Source organism: Maniola hyperantus, chromosome 20, assembly GCF_902806685.2.
Source record: "Maniola hyperantus chromosome 20, iAphHyp1.2, whole genome shotgun sequence".
Taxonomy (NCBI): Eukaryota; Metazoa; Arthropoda; class Insecta; order Lepidoptera; family Nymphalidae; genus Maniola; species Maniola hyperantus.
This window is the reverse complement of record NC_048555.1, coordinates 4,751,903-4,767,791: the sequence shown is the minus strand read 5'-3', so window position 1 is coordinate 4,767,791 and position 15,889 is coordinate 4,751,903. Positions and strand designations below refer to the sequence as shown.

Below are 15,889 nucleotides of genomic sequence, written 5' to 3'. Positions count from 1 at the left end.
GTATTGTAGTTACAATGATGGAAACATGGTAACTTATTGAGGTACGATGGGATCATCGTACATCAATAAGTTACCATGTATATGCATGATAAAATATGTGTATAGAGTGATGGGGTTTTGTTCGGGTTCGAAACATTTTATCACATCTACTAAACCGCCTTGCACGTGCCTTGCACACGAACGGTATCTTACCAATGTACAAGATAATATTATAATCCTATGTCCTTTTTTTAAATTATAATTATAATTTTTTTATTATTTGTTGTTATAGCGGCAATATAAACGCATACTCTGTGAAAATTTCCACTTACCTGCCTCATGCAGCCCGCTGACAGACGGATAGACAGATGAACAGACGGGCGGACGGGCAGACGGTCGGAGGCTTATAGTAATAGGGTCCCGTTGGCTCCCTTCGCATACGTAATCCTGAAAATAACCAATCAAATTGAAACAGGGATCAATTCTCTACTAAGTCCATCAGATCAGACTCCACTAAGTTCCATTGAGTACCATTATATTAATTGGCGTATGGCGCTGAGACGTGGACGCTGACAGTTGGCCTTGTCCATAAGTTCAAAGTCGCTCAGCGTGCTATGGGGCGGGCTATGTTGGGTATCTCTCTGAGGGACAAAATCCGTAACGAGGAAATCCGTCGGAGAAACAGAGTGACTGACATAGCTCAACGAATTAGCCAGCTGAAGTGGCAGTGGGCAGGCCACGTCTGCCGCAGAACCGATGGCCACTGGGGCAGACGTGTGTTAGAGTGGAGACCGCGTGTCGGCAAGCGCAGTGTAGGATAACCTCCAATCCGCTGGACTGACGGCCTTAAGAAGGTAGCGGAAAGTGGATGGATGAGGAAGGCAGAGATCGTGTATGGTGGCGCGCTCTTGGGAAGGCATATGTCCAGCAGTGGAGGCAAACAGGTGGATTGATTGATATTAATTGACTTTTTCTTTGTTGCAGATTATAATGATGCCACCGCAGTGCGTAAGTGTTAGTGCCAAAGTGTAGTTCCAATCAGTATGGGGTGTACGCCGAGTATGCTGTTAGACCACAAGAATCGCAGGCGTGACAGCACTGGCTCGCAGGAAGCGGCTCTAGCCAAGATAGCTCCCACCCCAGTATGCCAGAACAAAGCGGTGCAAGCGGCCAGGGCTCCAAGGGCCTCCTTGGAGTCCGATGGCTTCAGTATACAGCTGTCGAGCAAGAAAGACAGCTATGTGTCGCAGATGGGTAACAATTTCGCGACTCAGTTGCATATCAAGAGGATATCTGGTAAGTTTTTATGTTATTTGTAAAATAATAATAATAATAAATACACTTTATTTGCACAACCACAAGAAGGATTACATTAAAGAATAAAAAACACAGACAGAAGGAAGATACAAAAGGCGGCCTTATCGCTAATTAGCGATCTCTACCAGGCAACCTTAAAGATTGGAAAGTATAAGGAAAATTAGACTGCAGGTGGTGTGTAATATACTAATAAACATACATTAAATAATGAGTTCTACTTCCTCTTTATATTACTTTCTAGGTTTTGGAATGCTCCTTACCTCATATATTACTCATGAGCTTGTAGATACATACATGCTTCATGCATATTATGCTTGTCCCGCGGGAACTCTTTGATTTTCCGGGATAAAAGTAGCCTTTGTCACTCTCCAGGTCTTTGCAAAAAATTACATGCAAAAAATTACGCCAATCCGTTGTTCCGTTGCGACGTGATTGAAGGACAAACCAACAAACAAACATACTTTCGCATTTATAATATGGATAGTGTTTTTTGTCTGGAAGCTTCGAAGTTCGACCCTCTACACAAAATTCAACTTAGGGGTTGAATTTTCAGAAATTCTTTTTTAGCGGATGCCTACGTCATAATAGCTATATGCAGCCCGTTCCGTTCATTAGTTTGAGCTGTGCGCTGATAGATCAGTCAGTCAGTTAGTCCCCTCTTCCTTTTATAGTATATTTAGATATAGTAAACGTCTGTATTTACCGACTAAGGTTTCAAACTTTTACTTGAGCTCGATTATTGTCATAAAACTTCTAAGAAGCAGGAATAAAATTCAATATTATCTAAAGCTTCTGCTAAAATCACAGAGGAATAAAATCTTTTTCAATAAAATAATGGCATAAAAGCGATCCTCCTGCGTCATATCCGTACGCTTAGTATAAGATTTTACGTCTCACCAAACGTTGCTAGAATTCGAGAGTCGAAACATAATACCGTCAAAGTAAAATGGACCTAAAGAGTCTTGAATTGAAGGCAAAAATTTAATGCCACTGATTTTATTTCGCAACGTTTCCGCTTGGAGCGCTGGCTGTAGATGTGTAGACAAACTTGAGCTTTTAAACAAGGCAGTTAAGATTCCGTTTACTATAATGCGGAAGGTTTTCGACACTCGAATACTATCAACGTTGTGAAGACATAAAATCTCGTACTAAGCGTACTGATTATATACTTGGAGCGGAAAGCGAGCTAAGAAAACGTTGCCACAATATTGAGTGATATTCTTACTTTTTTAGGGTTCCGTACCTCAAAAGGAAAAACGGAACCGTTGTAGGATCACTTTGTTGTCTGTCTGTCTGTCCAAACCAGAACGGAAATTTAGAAATTATAAAATTCCAAACCCCTGCCGGGAATCGAACCCGGAACCTCCCGCTAAATAAGACCACGGCGCTTAACATTGCGCCAGGGAGGTCGTAGAGCAAGGTATGGGTTTTTTTGTCAATTTGTCAGTTCTAGCTCAAAGTTTACGTGTTGGTGGTGTTTTACAGCACACTCATGCCTTGGAAAGCACGTAAACCCGCCGTACCGCACGTAAACCGCGGCGCGGGCGCGGACGGACTCCCTTGAAAAAGGACCCCGTATGGGTTCGAAACTAGTCGGGCTAACGTCGACTACACACGTGAGTAAGCCGGGACAGATAGTATTTATAATGGAAATCACTCACGGTAGTTTAAACGCTAAAATACTTCAAAATTTTCCATCAGCTATTGGCCCATTTCTAACAAGTGTCATAATAATAATTATTCCTAATTTATCAAAGGTATAATTAATAATATTTATATATTAATAATATTATATATATATATATAATTTTAATAATATTATTAATCCAACAAGGCACTTCTGGTAACGAACGTATAATAATTATCCCGATTGTACTAATTCGTTTCGCTGTGTACTTGTTGATAAACGACGCAAACCTATCAAAATGCATTTAACTTGATAAAAATGCCATTAATTTTATTGGCAATTTTCATCAAAATTATTTGTAATATTTGGTGAGGATTGTTTGTCGTAAGTACCTTAGTATATGTAGGATCTACAATCAAATGTATCTTGAAATTGCCGCTTTATATCTATTGTGAAAACATCATCATTACAGTTTTTTGTGTCCATTGATAGACATAGACTCTATAGAGGTGGTGTCTATGTCTATCTGCTCCGTAATATATATTTTTATCATTTTGAATTATACTGGTGCATCTGCAGCTGCAATCTAAATATATAAAAGGAGAAGGTGACTGACTGACTGACTGATCTATCAACGCACAGCTCAAACTACTGGACGGATCGGGCTGAAATTTGGCTTGCTGATAGCTATTATGACGCAGGCATCCGCTAAGAAAGGATTTTTGAAAATTCAATCTCTAAGGGGGTGAAATAGGAGTTTGAAATTTGTGTAGTCCACGTGGATGAAGTCGCGAGCATAAGCTAGTTTAAACTATAAAAATCCTACACATAGCCTACATACCTCACATGTACTTACAAAGAAAATGTTGTTTTTTTAATTCTTGACCACGATCACACCTGATGGGAAGTGATGTGGCCTAAGATGGGACGCGTTTGCCTAGAAGGTGCCTATTCACTCTTGTTTTAAAGATACCCGGATTATAATTGACAGGAAACACTGATCTAGGAAGAGTATTCCAGACTCTAGCCATGCGTATAAGGAATGATGATGCAAAGCGTTTCGTACGCGAAGATGGAATGTTGACGACATAAGGGTGGAAACTCACCCGGTGTCTTGCGGTACGGCGGTGGTAGAAAGGTGAGGGAGGGACAAGATCGAACAGCTCCTGAGCACACAATGTATGGCGCGCGTTCCTTTCGTGGGTGATAAGGAATTTTCAATATGAGTTGGGTCGAGAGTTGTATTGTGTCGGGAGGCAGGAAGTCACGTCCGATATTGCAAGTCGATACTGTTCAATGTTACTTATGTCACACCGGCGATTTGTCACTCGATAAAACTTTGCTTTACCCCATTTTTAACCGACTAGACTTCCAAAAAGGCTTTTTTTTTCGACTTTTTTTTTAATTGTATGTACATCGATTTTTTCTATGGAAAAAAGTTCGTGTTCGAATGGCTTTCAACTGTGTGAGCCATTCAACTTATTTTTCGTCTTTCGATACTGTACAGAAGTCCTTAGTGTGTTAGTGTACATTGGCTTAGAGGGTTCCACTTTCTTACTTTGTTTTATCTCTTTTTTATGATCACCTAAACAGCTAATTCTTTTATCAGATTGTAAAAAAACAATTCGCTAAAACACAATAAGTACCTATACCTACCTATTTACTTAAAAATAGTAGGTACTTATACTTACAATTTTTACTGGTCCTTTTTTTGACGAAAATGACGAATTCTTTGATTTCATGGGCTACAAAGTATGCGAGATATCTATGGTCTCCAGGATGAATATTGTCTCTGTACCATGACTCTATCAAGATTGTAATTTTCAGGTGAGGTATTCTAATTTCAATTAAATCAGAAAAAATGAACATACCTACATAAATGGAGGTAGCTTATACCCTGAAAACATATAGGCTACTTTTTTCTGAATAATCAAAGGGTTTAAAAAAACCTATATCCACACGGACAAAGTCGCGGGTATCAGCTAGTAAATAATTAATAAATCATATGAAATGATAAAATTATAGGCAATTGACATATCCATTTATAGGATGCAAATTCGTCTCAACAAGAAGTTGAGTCTTCCTCAAGTTAAATCAAGTCGACCAAGTTTCTTGAAGTTATCAAGTAGGTATGTATGGTTGGTATGGTCGACAAAAGTTAACAAGTACATTGTTCACAAAACAGGTAACTTTTGTCGACGATGCACTATAATATAATATAGTTTTGTTGTCTTTAACTTCCTGTTATGATTAAGATTCCTTACTAAGAATGTATTAATAGTAGGTAAGTAAGTAGGTAGAATGTCTTATAAAGCACTACACTACGGGATAAAATATATATTTTAGTCCGGTCAAAATAAACATTCAAGGTTCCAATGATTCGCATAGGTAGAGCTAAATATTTATACGAATGTTGGGAACACCAATATTGACCGGACTATAATATAATTTATATCCCATAGTGTGAAATGAGTTAGACCTACGTGTTACTTAGTTATACCACAGCCTAAATAGATACTTCATACAGTCTGTCAAAGGAAGCCTCTATATCTAGAAAGAATATATTTTCCGCGGGGTTACAGGGAAGAGGACGAGTGGAGGCATTGTACCATTGGCAGAAGTCAGCAGGATTACCTAATTATTATTTTTCTTAGTAGTGGATCAGAGTAGTTCAATGGTTGTTCGGATATGAAGGAGATTCTAGGACAAGTTATAATCCTAAAACTGACCCGTCCGCAAACATTAAAGGCATCGTCTCACTGTAGGTATGTATTTAAGCTGTGTAGGGATGATTCCGTCGTGAGATGACTTCTCTTCCACGAAGTAGATATATAATATCGTGTGCTTAAGATGCAGACATTCTGTGTGGGATGTTGCAATCATAAACGTAGTAGATACATGACGGTTGCATATTAAAATGTATGACTCGGACTATTTTCGGACTATTTTTCGTCGTCTCATAATTTAAGAAAAAATAGCCCCATTTGGCTAGGCTTAAACCAAAAATCTTTTAGAGTCAGCCGTTGAGCTTTTTAGGCTTCATTGTTGGGGATTTCGTTCTTTTTCATTAGACCTTTTATTAGTAACGATAGAAGGTTTCATTTTTTGTTCAACAGTCGGAAAAGATAATAATGAAAATTTTCAGCGTTTACGACTTCCGCTGAGATCGCTTTCTGCCATAGAGTTATGATACTAGCTTTCTGCAGCGCGCCTCAAGGTCTGACAATTATTTTCACCGACTTCCGTTAGCCGGAGTCCTGTTCTTAGCGATCTTTTATAATGATTTTCATGAAATCCCGACTAATATTATAAAGTTTGTATGTGTGTGTGTGTGTGTGTGTGTGTGTGTGTGTGTGTGTGTGTGTGTGTGTGTGTGTGTGTTTGTTACTCCTTCACGCAAAAACTACTGGACGGATTTGGCTGAAATTTGGAATGGAGATACATACTCTGGATTAAGACATAGGCTACTTTTTATCCCGGAAAATCAAAGAGTTCCCGTGGGATTTTTAAAAACGTAAATCCACGCGGACGCGCATCAGCTAGTATTTTATGAAAATAAAAAAAAATTAACATTGTTTTCAATCCTTAAAGGGGTATGTAAGTAAGACAGAGGTTTTAAATTTGTGTTATCCACGCGGATGAAGTCGTGGGCATAACCTTGATAGTCATACCTTGTCATAGGCTTGATTTTCTTCATTCGTTTCGGGTTGGCATATCGGTAGAGCGTACGGACGGAGGCATGTAAACGTATTAACACGTGGACCGCGATAAGACATAAATGAGCCCGCTCCATACACCTACCGCGACAATCCGTGACCGCTGAGAAACAATAGGTCGCGAAGCTTCCCATTCGTTTTAGCGGCGTTCCTAGGCTGATGTCGGTTTCGTTGTCCACGACAAATGCTGCGAACTAGACCGAAAAGATGGATGTGAGTGTAAAGGGACCTATGTGTAGCGCAATGTTCACGCGCGAATCCACAGCAAAGTTCATTTCACGAATTCACGATTCGCCGGCTCGAGTGAGACGGGTTTTGGCCATAGTCTACCACGCTGGCCATGTGCGATTGGTAGACTTCACACACCTTTGAAAACATTATGTAGAGGTCTCCCCCCCCCCCCCACCTTCAATTAGAAGGCGGACGTCCTAACCACTAGGTATAGGCTATCACAGCTTGTGATATAGATATAATATACGCTAGCCGGGATGTATAGATGTTATTCCGAAAAAAGTAGGTATGAACAGTGCAAGAACAGTGCTACGAACTCGTGTAGGTACTAAAACAGCTGCTGCGTGCTGGTTCCGTGCATGATAACATGCACCTAAAATATATCCTTGCTAACGTCAGAGCAAGCTACTTGACGTCAGCTTCGTTCCAGTTTCATTCTAAATTTCGTCAAGCATGCTCGAGTAACGCGACGATCCGATGAACATAAAGATTTTACATTACCTGAAAATAGATTGACGCTCTCATAAATAATATTTTGACCATCAATTATTGTTTTCATGCAACTTTGATCACTGAAAGCCGTATTTTATCTGGTAAGGCCCGCCAAGAGACCTATGTCCGGCAGTAGACGTCAAGCGGTCTAAGTACATACTTGCCTGCCGCTTAGTTGCCTACATTATTATAATGAGTAGTAAGTAATAAGTATACTTTACCGAATAAAAAAACCGGCCAAGTGCGCGTCAGACTAGCGCACCGAGGGTTCCGTAGTCGGGTATTTTTTGCGACATTTTGCACGATAAAGCAAAAATTGTTATGAATAAAAATAAATAAAAATCTGTTTTAGAATGTACAGGTAAAGCCCTTGCATTATGAATTATGATACCCCACTTGGTATAGTAATCTTACTTTAAAAGTTGCAGTTACTAAGCATTTGTTCATAAACACATTTTTTTTTTGTGATATAACCATGAATGTAAAGTTATCCCATAAGAGTTCCTTTTTTCCTTTCGAGGTACGGAACCCTAAAACAATACTAACACAAAAATTCATTCTTAAGAACATTAGCTTCACACGTCACGAAACATTCGATAAATATAATTAGTTATAGCGATGGCAAGAGACGTGATGGTATGACGCTCGTACCGTGGAAGATGGGCAGGTCGCTTGTTTGGGATGCAACGTGTGTAGACCCTTTAGCTGCATCCTACATTCAGGCGAACTCCTCTATGGCGGGTGCAGCGGCCATCAACGCCGAACAGGCCTAGAGGCGCTAATATGAAAACCTCGATGGGAGCTTCATATTCGTGCCTTTTGGTGTAGAGACCTTGGGACCGTGGGGCCCGGGGGCTCGAGCTCTTTTTGAGGAAATTTCGAAAAGAGTTATCGAGTCAACCGGGGACCCGAGAGCTGGCAGCTACCTTGGTCAAAGAATTAGTTTGGCCATCCAAAGGGGTAATGCTGCCAGCATCTTGGGTACAATGCCTCGCTGCGGTGGTCTCGATGAGGTTTTAGATTTAATTTAATTTATTTTAGTTTTAATATAATGTTTTTTTTTAAGATTTAAGTTTAGAATAATTGTCTGTTTTATTAATATTTACCTATGTAATTAGTTATAGCGTGTAACAAACTGTTAACATGGCGACAAGATCATCCTTCGACCTTATCTCGACCATTATCGTTATCGAATGACGCACGGCAGACAACACTAATTTAAATATACATACTCCATCCTCGGGTATGTGGGTCAGGTTGGGTTTTACTTGCGTTTTTGTCACACGGATACTTGGTGACCTTGTTGCCAAAATTTAACGTCCAAGAAGCAGAATCCTCCTCCATCACGACAACGCTGCAGGTCACTCCGCCAGACGGCAGTCGAATATCTAAGCATATAAAAGGAATAGGTGACTGACTGATCGACTTATCAACGCACAGCTCAAACTACTGGACGGATCGGGCTGATATTTGGCATGCAGATAGCTATTATGACGTAGGCATCCGCTAAGAAAGTATTTTTGAAAATTCAACCCCTAAGGGGGGAACTAGGGGTTTGAAATTTGTGTAGTCCACGCGGACGAAGTCGCGAGCATAAGCTAGTCTGAATAAATAAAAGAAAAAGGTGACCGACTAATCTATCAACGCACATCTCAAACTACTGGAAGGATCGGGCTGAAATTTGGCATGCAGATAGCTATTATGACGTAGGCATCCGCTAAGAAAGGATTTTTGAAAATTCAACTCCTAAGGGGGGAACTAGGGGTTTGAAATTTGTGTAGTCCACGCGGACGAAATCGCGAGCATAAGCTAGTTTGTCTATTAAAGACAGTGGAATTACTGAGTCATCCTCCTTACAGTCTCAACCTGGCATCTGCGACTGTTATTTATTCAACAAAATAAAAGATAAACTCAGAGGAATTCGCTTTATGCACCCTGAAGATGCCGTGGCTGCGTTCGAAAAACGTGAAAGTGAAAGAGATCCCTAGAGAAGAGTGGGCTCACTGCTTCAGTGAATGTTTCCATCGCATGTGACGGTGCACCGTATCGAAGTTTTTTGTTAAAAAGGAACTAAGACTACGTTGAAAAACAATAAAAATACAGGTTCTTAGATAGGGTTGCCAACCGTACTCTAAAATAGAGTATTGTACTCTATATCATGAAGGCGCACTCTATAATCTGTAACACTAATAGAGTATGATAAAATACTCTTTTTTACACAATGTTTTTTATACTAGGCGAAATTTGAATGCCATAAGTCTACTTTGTCGCATAGTTTACAAATTGTGAAAAACCAAATTAAAATTTGAATTTCGCGGGCAGACCCGTGTCTTGGGCCTTAAAAACCACAACTTTTGCGGCTTAAGATAATCTTATGTTAGGACTCTACCGATAGAGGCTCTCAGGCCTTGTGGCACTGTATGTAGCTTTTTTTTAAAGAATATTAGCCAATGATGACTAATATTCCCCTTTCGCCTCCAACTAAGCGTTAAGCTTGTGCTAGGAGTAGGTACGACAATAGTGCAACGGGTATTTTATTTAAAAAAAAAAAACCCCTATGAAAATTGTAAGAAGCTACCCGTGCGAAGCCGGGGCGGTTCGCTAGTCCATACTATTATTACAAATGCGAAAGTGTGTCTGTCTGTCTGCTAGCTTTTCACGACCCAACGGTTTAACCGATTTTGATGAAATTAGGTACAGAATTAGCTTATATCGCCGGAAAGGACACAGGCTATACTTTTATCCCGGGAAAATCAAATAGTTTTCATGGGATTCTTAAAGGCCCATCCGGTTCACCGATTTATATGAAATTTGATGTAGCTTTACATCCCAGAACTTGGCATAGGCAACTATTTATCCCGGAAAATAAAAGAGTTCCCACGGGATTGTTAAAAATCTAAATTCACACGGATGAAGTCGCGGGCATCATCTAGTTATTGTATAAAGTGAATTTTCTCGTCGATAGCGATAGTACGATTACTGACGTCACGACATGATTACGAACATCGAGTAAGACGGGAGCTAGCGATTTATGACATTCGATTATCCTACACGATTATGCTAAATCGTTGTGATGTCACGCGATACCTGAGCGTGATACATAATCGGATTAGACGTAACCCGTAAACAACCGGTCTGTATTATCTATAGTACGCGACAGGCCGAGATGGCAATCGGGAAGGGAACGCCCCGCATACCCGCACAGCCCCCGCGCTAATCCGGTGCGAGCGAGCGCGAGTGACGTGCGGGTGTGCGGGATGTCCCCTTGCCTCATACCCCGATTGCCATCTCGTCCTGTCGCGTACTATAGTTGAGACGTTGAGATTGCTAATTCGACATAGTATTCTGTATAGCAAAAATCCTGAAAATGTACTTAAATTGCAATTCTCTCAAAAAAAGGCATCTGTTCTTAATAGAATACTTAAATGAATTTTCATTTGATTAAAAAAGTTTGAGAAAAGGAGAGAAGTTTGACTCATACGTTTGCGGTAAGTACTAATCCATAGAGTCGTCATTGCCCTTCGTTACCTCGACAGTTGGCATCGAGCTTAGTTACTGTAATGAAACGAGGCTGGTTGATAGCCTCGTCTCATTACAGTTACCTCGACAGTCGACATCGAGCTTCGTGACCTCGACAGCCGACATCGAGCTTCGTGACCTCAACAGCCGACATCGAACTCCGTTACCACGATAGTCAACATTAAGCTTCGTTACCTCGATAGCCGACATCGAACATCGTTACCTCGCATTGCACTGTTAGAGTTAGCGTTTCTTTTACAGATAGAGAAATTTCATAAATAATTAAGTCCCAAATAAAAATTTAAACGAAAAAATATTTATCCATACTTAACATTATAAATGCGAAAGTGTGCCTGTCTGTCTGTCTGTCCAACCGTTTAACCGATTTTGATGAAATGTGGTACAGAGGTAGCTTACATCCCGTAGGCTACCTAAGTACTTTTTATCCCGGCAAGTTAAACAGTTCCCACGGGATTTTGAAAAAAAACATAAACCCACGTGGACGAACTTAAAACGACGCGGGCGTTAATTGATTCCATGTTGATAGGACGCGTATACTAAATTAATTGTCACTTAGGTGATATTAGTTATTGCGTTTTAAAAGTAAGTACTAATACTACATATCTCAATCATTAAATAGATCGATATTATCAATATCGATAGTATATTTTTAGATAAGACCCACTTAATAGAATCAAAGAAAAGTTAGCGTATTATAAATGCTTCGATGTATCTGATTTGATATTAGAATCATATCAATAGGTATCAAATCAGTTAAGAATTGACAAAGTTTTTAAAATAAGTCTTTAAATAGATCATTTTCATGAGATAATACATTTTTTTTAATGTTTTTAAAAGAATATTAGCCATGGTTAATGACTAATATTCCCCTTTCCTCTCCAACTAAGCGTCAAGCTTGTGCTAGGGCGGGCGTACGACAGTAGTGCAATGGGCGGGGTTTGAACCGTCGACCTTTCGGTTTTCAGTTACCCGTTGAGCTATTGAAGCTCTAAATGCTGATGCTGCTGATGCTCAGGCTGGGTGATTGCAGAAATACTGCATCAGTCATTGAGCTACATTCTCAGTTGTTGTGATTGTCTAAAATTGTATTCTTACCGCAACAAAATACAAAGCATTTCAGCGGCTCCACTATCGGAATTCAGGAAATGATTGTAATTCGAGTAGGGTAGGGCCGGGCCGAATGGTCCAATTTTACTATTTCGAATTATACCTACTGCGAAAACTGAACCAACCATATCAAAATAAAGAACACTAGTCAAACAAACAGTTCTCTGACTATGATTATCTCAATTTTTGGTTGAACTACCATAAAAGAAATATGTTATTATGATATCTTTTGTGTGTTTATTATCCACAAACACACAAAAAATATATTTCCACTATCTATGTAATACTATTAAGTAGGTATAGACAGTAGAGATGAAAAATCACATAAATCTTATACCTACTCCTATTTAAGTATCGTATGGACTATAATTACAAAATGACTTCGCACGCGCCATTTTAACTCTCTGGGTCAACTGTCAAATCAAAAGTACGGTTCACCTTTAAAAAACCGGCCAAGTGCGAGACAGGCTCGCGCAACGAGGATTCCGTACTACAGTAGTATTTTCGTCATTTTGCACGATAATTCAAAAACTATGATGCATAAAAAATAAATAAAAATCTGTTTTAAAATGTACAAGTGAAGCCCTTTCATATTTACCCCATTTGATACAGTTATCTTACTTCGAAAATTGAAAATACTAATTTTTAGTCCATGACCACAATTAATTTTTTTTTGTGTGATTTAACCACAAAACGGTTTTCAGATTTTTCTCCTAATGTCTGCTATTAGACCTACCTACCTGCCAAATTTCAAGATTCTAGGTCAACGGGAAATACCCTGTAAGTTTCTGGACAGACCGACAGACAGACAGACAACAAAGTGATCCTATAGGGATTCCATTTTTCCTTTTGAGGTACGGAACATTAAAAAGGAATAAAATCGTACTTTTGGCATGACAATTGACACTAAAGTTAAAATGGCGCGTGAGAGAGAAGTCATATATAGATGTAGTTCAATGGCAAATGTAAGCGTTCAAATTCATCCAAACAACATTCAAATAAACATACAATATAATAATTTAATGAACATCACATGCGTGGCGCCGGCAATCATGCGCGGCCGCTTATCAGTCGACCTTAAGTCTTGTTGTGCACCGGACTAAGCGATCGATTTATACTAATATCGATACAAAACCGTTAATAATTAACGCGTCAAGTAATACACTATTATTAAACCTTACGCCGCCAAAAATCGCAACACATTGCGCGTTCTATAAATACTTGAGTGAAATACCTTGGTGAAAAGTGATTAAAGTGATATTTCTTACAAAAATAAAATATTCCACCAATCAGTAATTAGTAATTTATCGTGTAAATTAATATCACACAAACACCTATTATCACCTATTAAATGCGACAAAAAAAATCCTAAATAAAATAGATATCCCTAGTCATAAACCTAAATGACTTCAATAGACTATATGTGCTTTCTGAACCGATCGGTGTTAGGGTCTTGAGTCTTGATATCATAAGATGCACAAGGTTTGATTCCGGGCACGCACCTCTAACTTTTCGGAAATCTGTGCATTTTAAGAAATTAAATATCTGTAAGTTAAAGGAAAACATCGTGAGTAAACCTGTACGTGGGAGTATTCCGTATAATGTTTTCAAAGGTGTGTAAAATCTGCCAATCCGCACTTGGCCAACTTGATAAACTATGGCCAACCTCTTCTTATTCTGAGAGAAGACATGTGCTCAGTGTTCAGTAGTGAACCGATGATGGGTTGATAATGATGACGATGATGATCTAAAGCTACATACAGACCACTAAGCCTAAAATTATTCTTATCGTGCGACTATAAACTATGTTACCTAGTACCTACCATCGATGTATCGATGTATGACCTATATATTCCCGATACATAATGTTCAAGAACGTAGTGCGTTCAAAACCAATAAATACCTAAAATAGTTATCTATAGACCAAAAAATCTTACTTTGCCGAAAAGTGAGAGTAGGTATTTACTGATGACGTCACTGATACATTTTAATAATGACGATGATACGACGCTATTAATGGTTGTTTTATTGGTAATTTCATGAAGAGTATAGCCATTTGTTTCAATCGCGTCAGATTTTTTTATATCCGAAAAAGATATTACTTTACCAAGGCTAAGGATAAAGAATAATAAATTACTTATCCTAATGTAAATTACATATTCCAATGAACATTATTAATTGAAAGATAGCGTGTACAATATCGAGTTACATATTTTTACATATCAAACCTCGTTATAATGATACAGATTATATTATTTTTAGATGAGACAAAAAGTACGGCATCATATTTTGGGGAAAGTTGAAGCCACCGAGTGTCCGAAAGATCAGTTTGGAGAAGAGTAGGTACTTACTTAGTACCTGCCTTCTGCCTCGAAGGGAGGACCTAGGATTTTAAATTATGATGATAGATAACACTATAAACATAAAGCGAATTGTTATGTTCAAGTATAATCAGCAAAAAGCAGTAGTGACTGACTATCTTTAGTTATGTAATCAAAGGAAGCTGTGAAAGCTCTTTACAAACTAAACAAACATGATACCTGTAATGCTGACGCAAATAATAATTGTTGTAATATGATATAAATAATACGTTTATAGATGGGGTTAAGCCAGGAACATATCTAGCGGAATACCGCTAGTGGGAAAACGCACAAAATTCCGTCCCAATGCAATGTGTCAAATTGAAATGTTGAAAGAGCCTCAGGCCGTAGTTTAGTTGTGGTCTGGGACAAGACTCCGTCCACTCACGTTTTCCGTGCGTCCGCTGAGCGGACTCCGCTCTAACTGCGTTTCGACGAGATAAAGTCAAATTAGATCAACAATTTGATTGGTCTAATTGAACACGTCTCCGCTCTGCTTTAGTGGAAACGCAACCTAACTTGGAGTTTCGGCAACTATCTCATTTACCAACTTCGCAGAACCGAGACATTTTTAATTTCTCCAAATAAATATATGAATTAAAAGTAGCAATACAATGCCTATCTCTCCGCGTCACTATAGTATATAATATAGTCTATACTCTATGTACGTACGTACTCCGTTAAAGATATCTAGGTGGTTTGGTTTGTGTTAAATAAATATTAATTATTATTAGAGAGCTACGCTTTGCCGACATTTTTATCAAAAATAAATCACTGTGGCTACGTAACGTATTTAATCATGTTATCGTGCTGGCGTGAAAGATAAATAATAATTGTATTTTTTTATTTATCGGATCGTCTTTGATCATAGACTGTGTGGCTAGTGTTGATCCAGTTTAATAAAATATATTTAGGTACAGAAGTAAAATTCAATTAAAAAAAACACAATTTATTAACACAAAACCAAATACTTTTACAATTATCAAACTTTTAATGATTGGAACAAAATTTAACACGAAAGACACAAAAAGTAAAAGTCAGTAATAAAGAAAAACATAATTCAAACCAGACCACGATGAATACAGCACAAAAATCAGTAGCGAAATGAGCCCAGTGCTCGCGCGCGCTCAGCTTTTATAGCTAAGCTCATTAAGAGAGGTGGCGTGACCTAAGACGGCCTCTCCTGACTATGCGGCGTCCTCGCCCGCCAAAATAGCCAGAAAAGGTCGTGAGATCTTCTCTGCGGAGACTTGCAGCTGGTGCCGCAACGCTGTCGGCGTGCGGTGCGCGAGGGGAGACCGGTGAGGAGCTCGCCGAATGGAGCGATGCCTCTGCCTCTACCGCGTAAGGTGCCGGGGCAGACTCAGGTGCGGAAGGGGGACCAGCACCTGGGCCAACTACTTCATAGTCATCACCTGAAATTAGCTTCGATATAGCACAACTCCATAGCTATAAATGGTAACACAATTCGAAATGCGACTTAGTATTAGCTAGACATGTAGGTGAATCATTTAGTTTTA

At 39.1% G+C, this 15,889-nt stretch overlaps 1 protein-coding gene across 4 annotated transcripts in view; it reads left to right on the top strand.

Annotated features, from left to right (window-relative positions):
• The window catches only part of Pde8 (phosphodiesterase 8), a 200,643-nt gene that overhangs the window by 53,927 nt on the left and 130,827 nt on the right, over nt 1–15,889 (top strand). For all 4 annotated transcript variants that reach the window (XM_069505278.1, XM_069505277.1, XM_034979348.2 and 1 more), the window contains exon 2: nt 964–1,275. In XM_069505278.1, coding sequence (XP_069361379.1) covers nt 1,023–1,275 — 253 coding nt within the window. In that variant the 5' untranslated portion in view covers nt 964–1,022. The remainder of the gene's footprint in view (nt 1–963; nt 1,276–15,889) is intronic.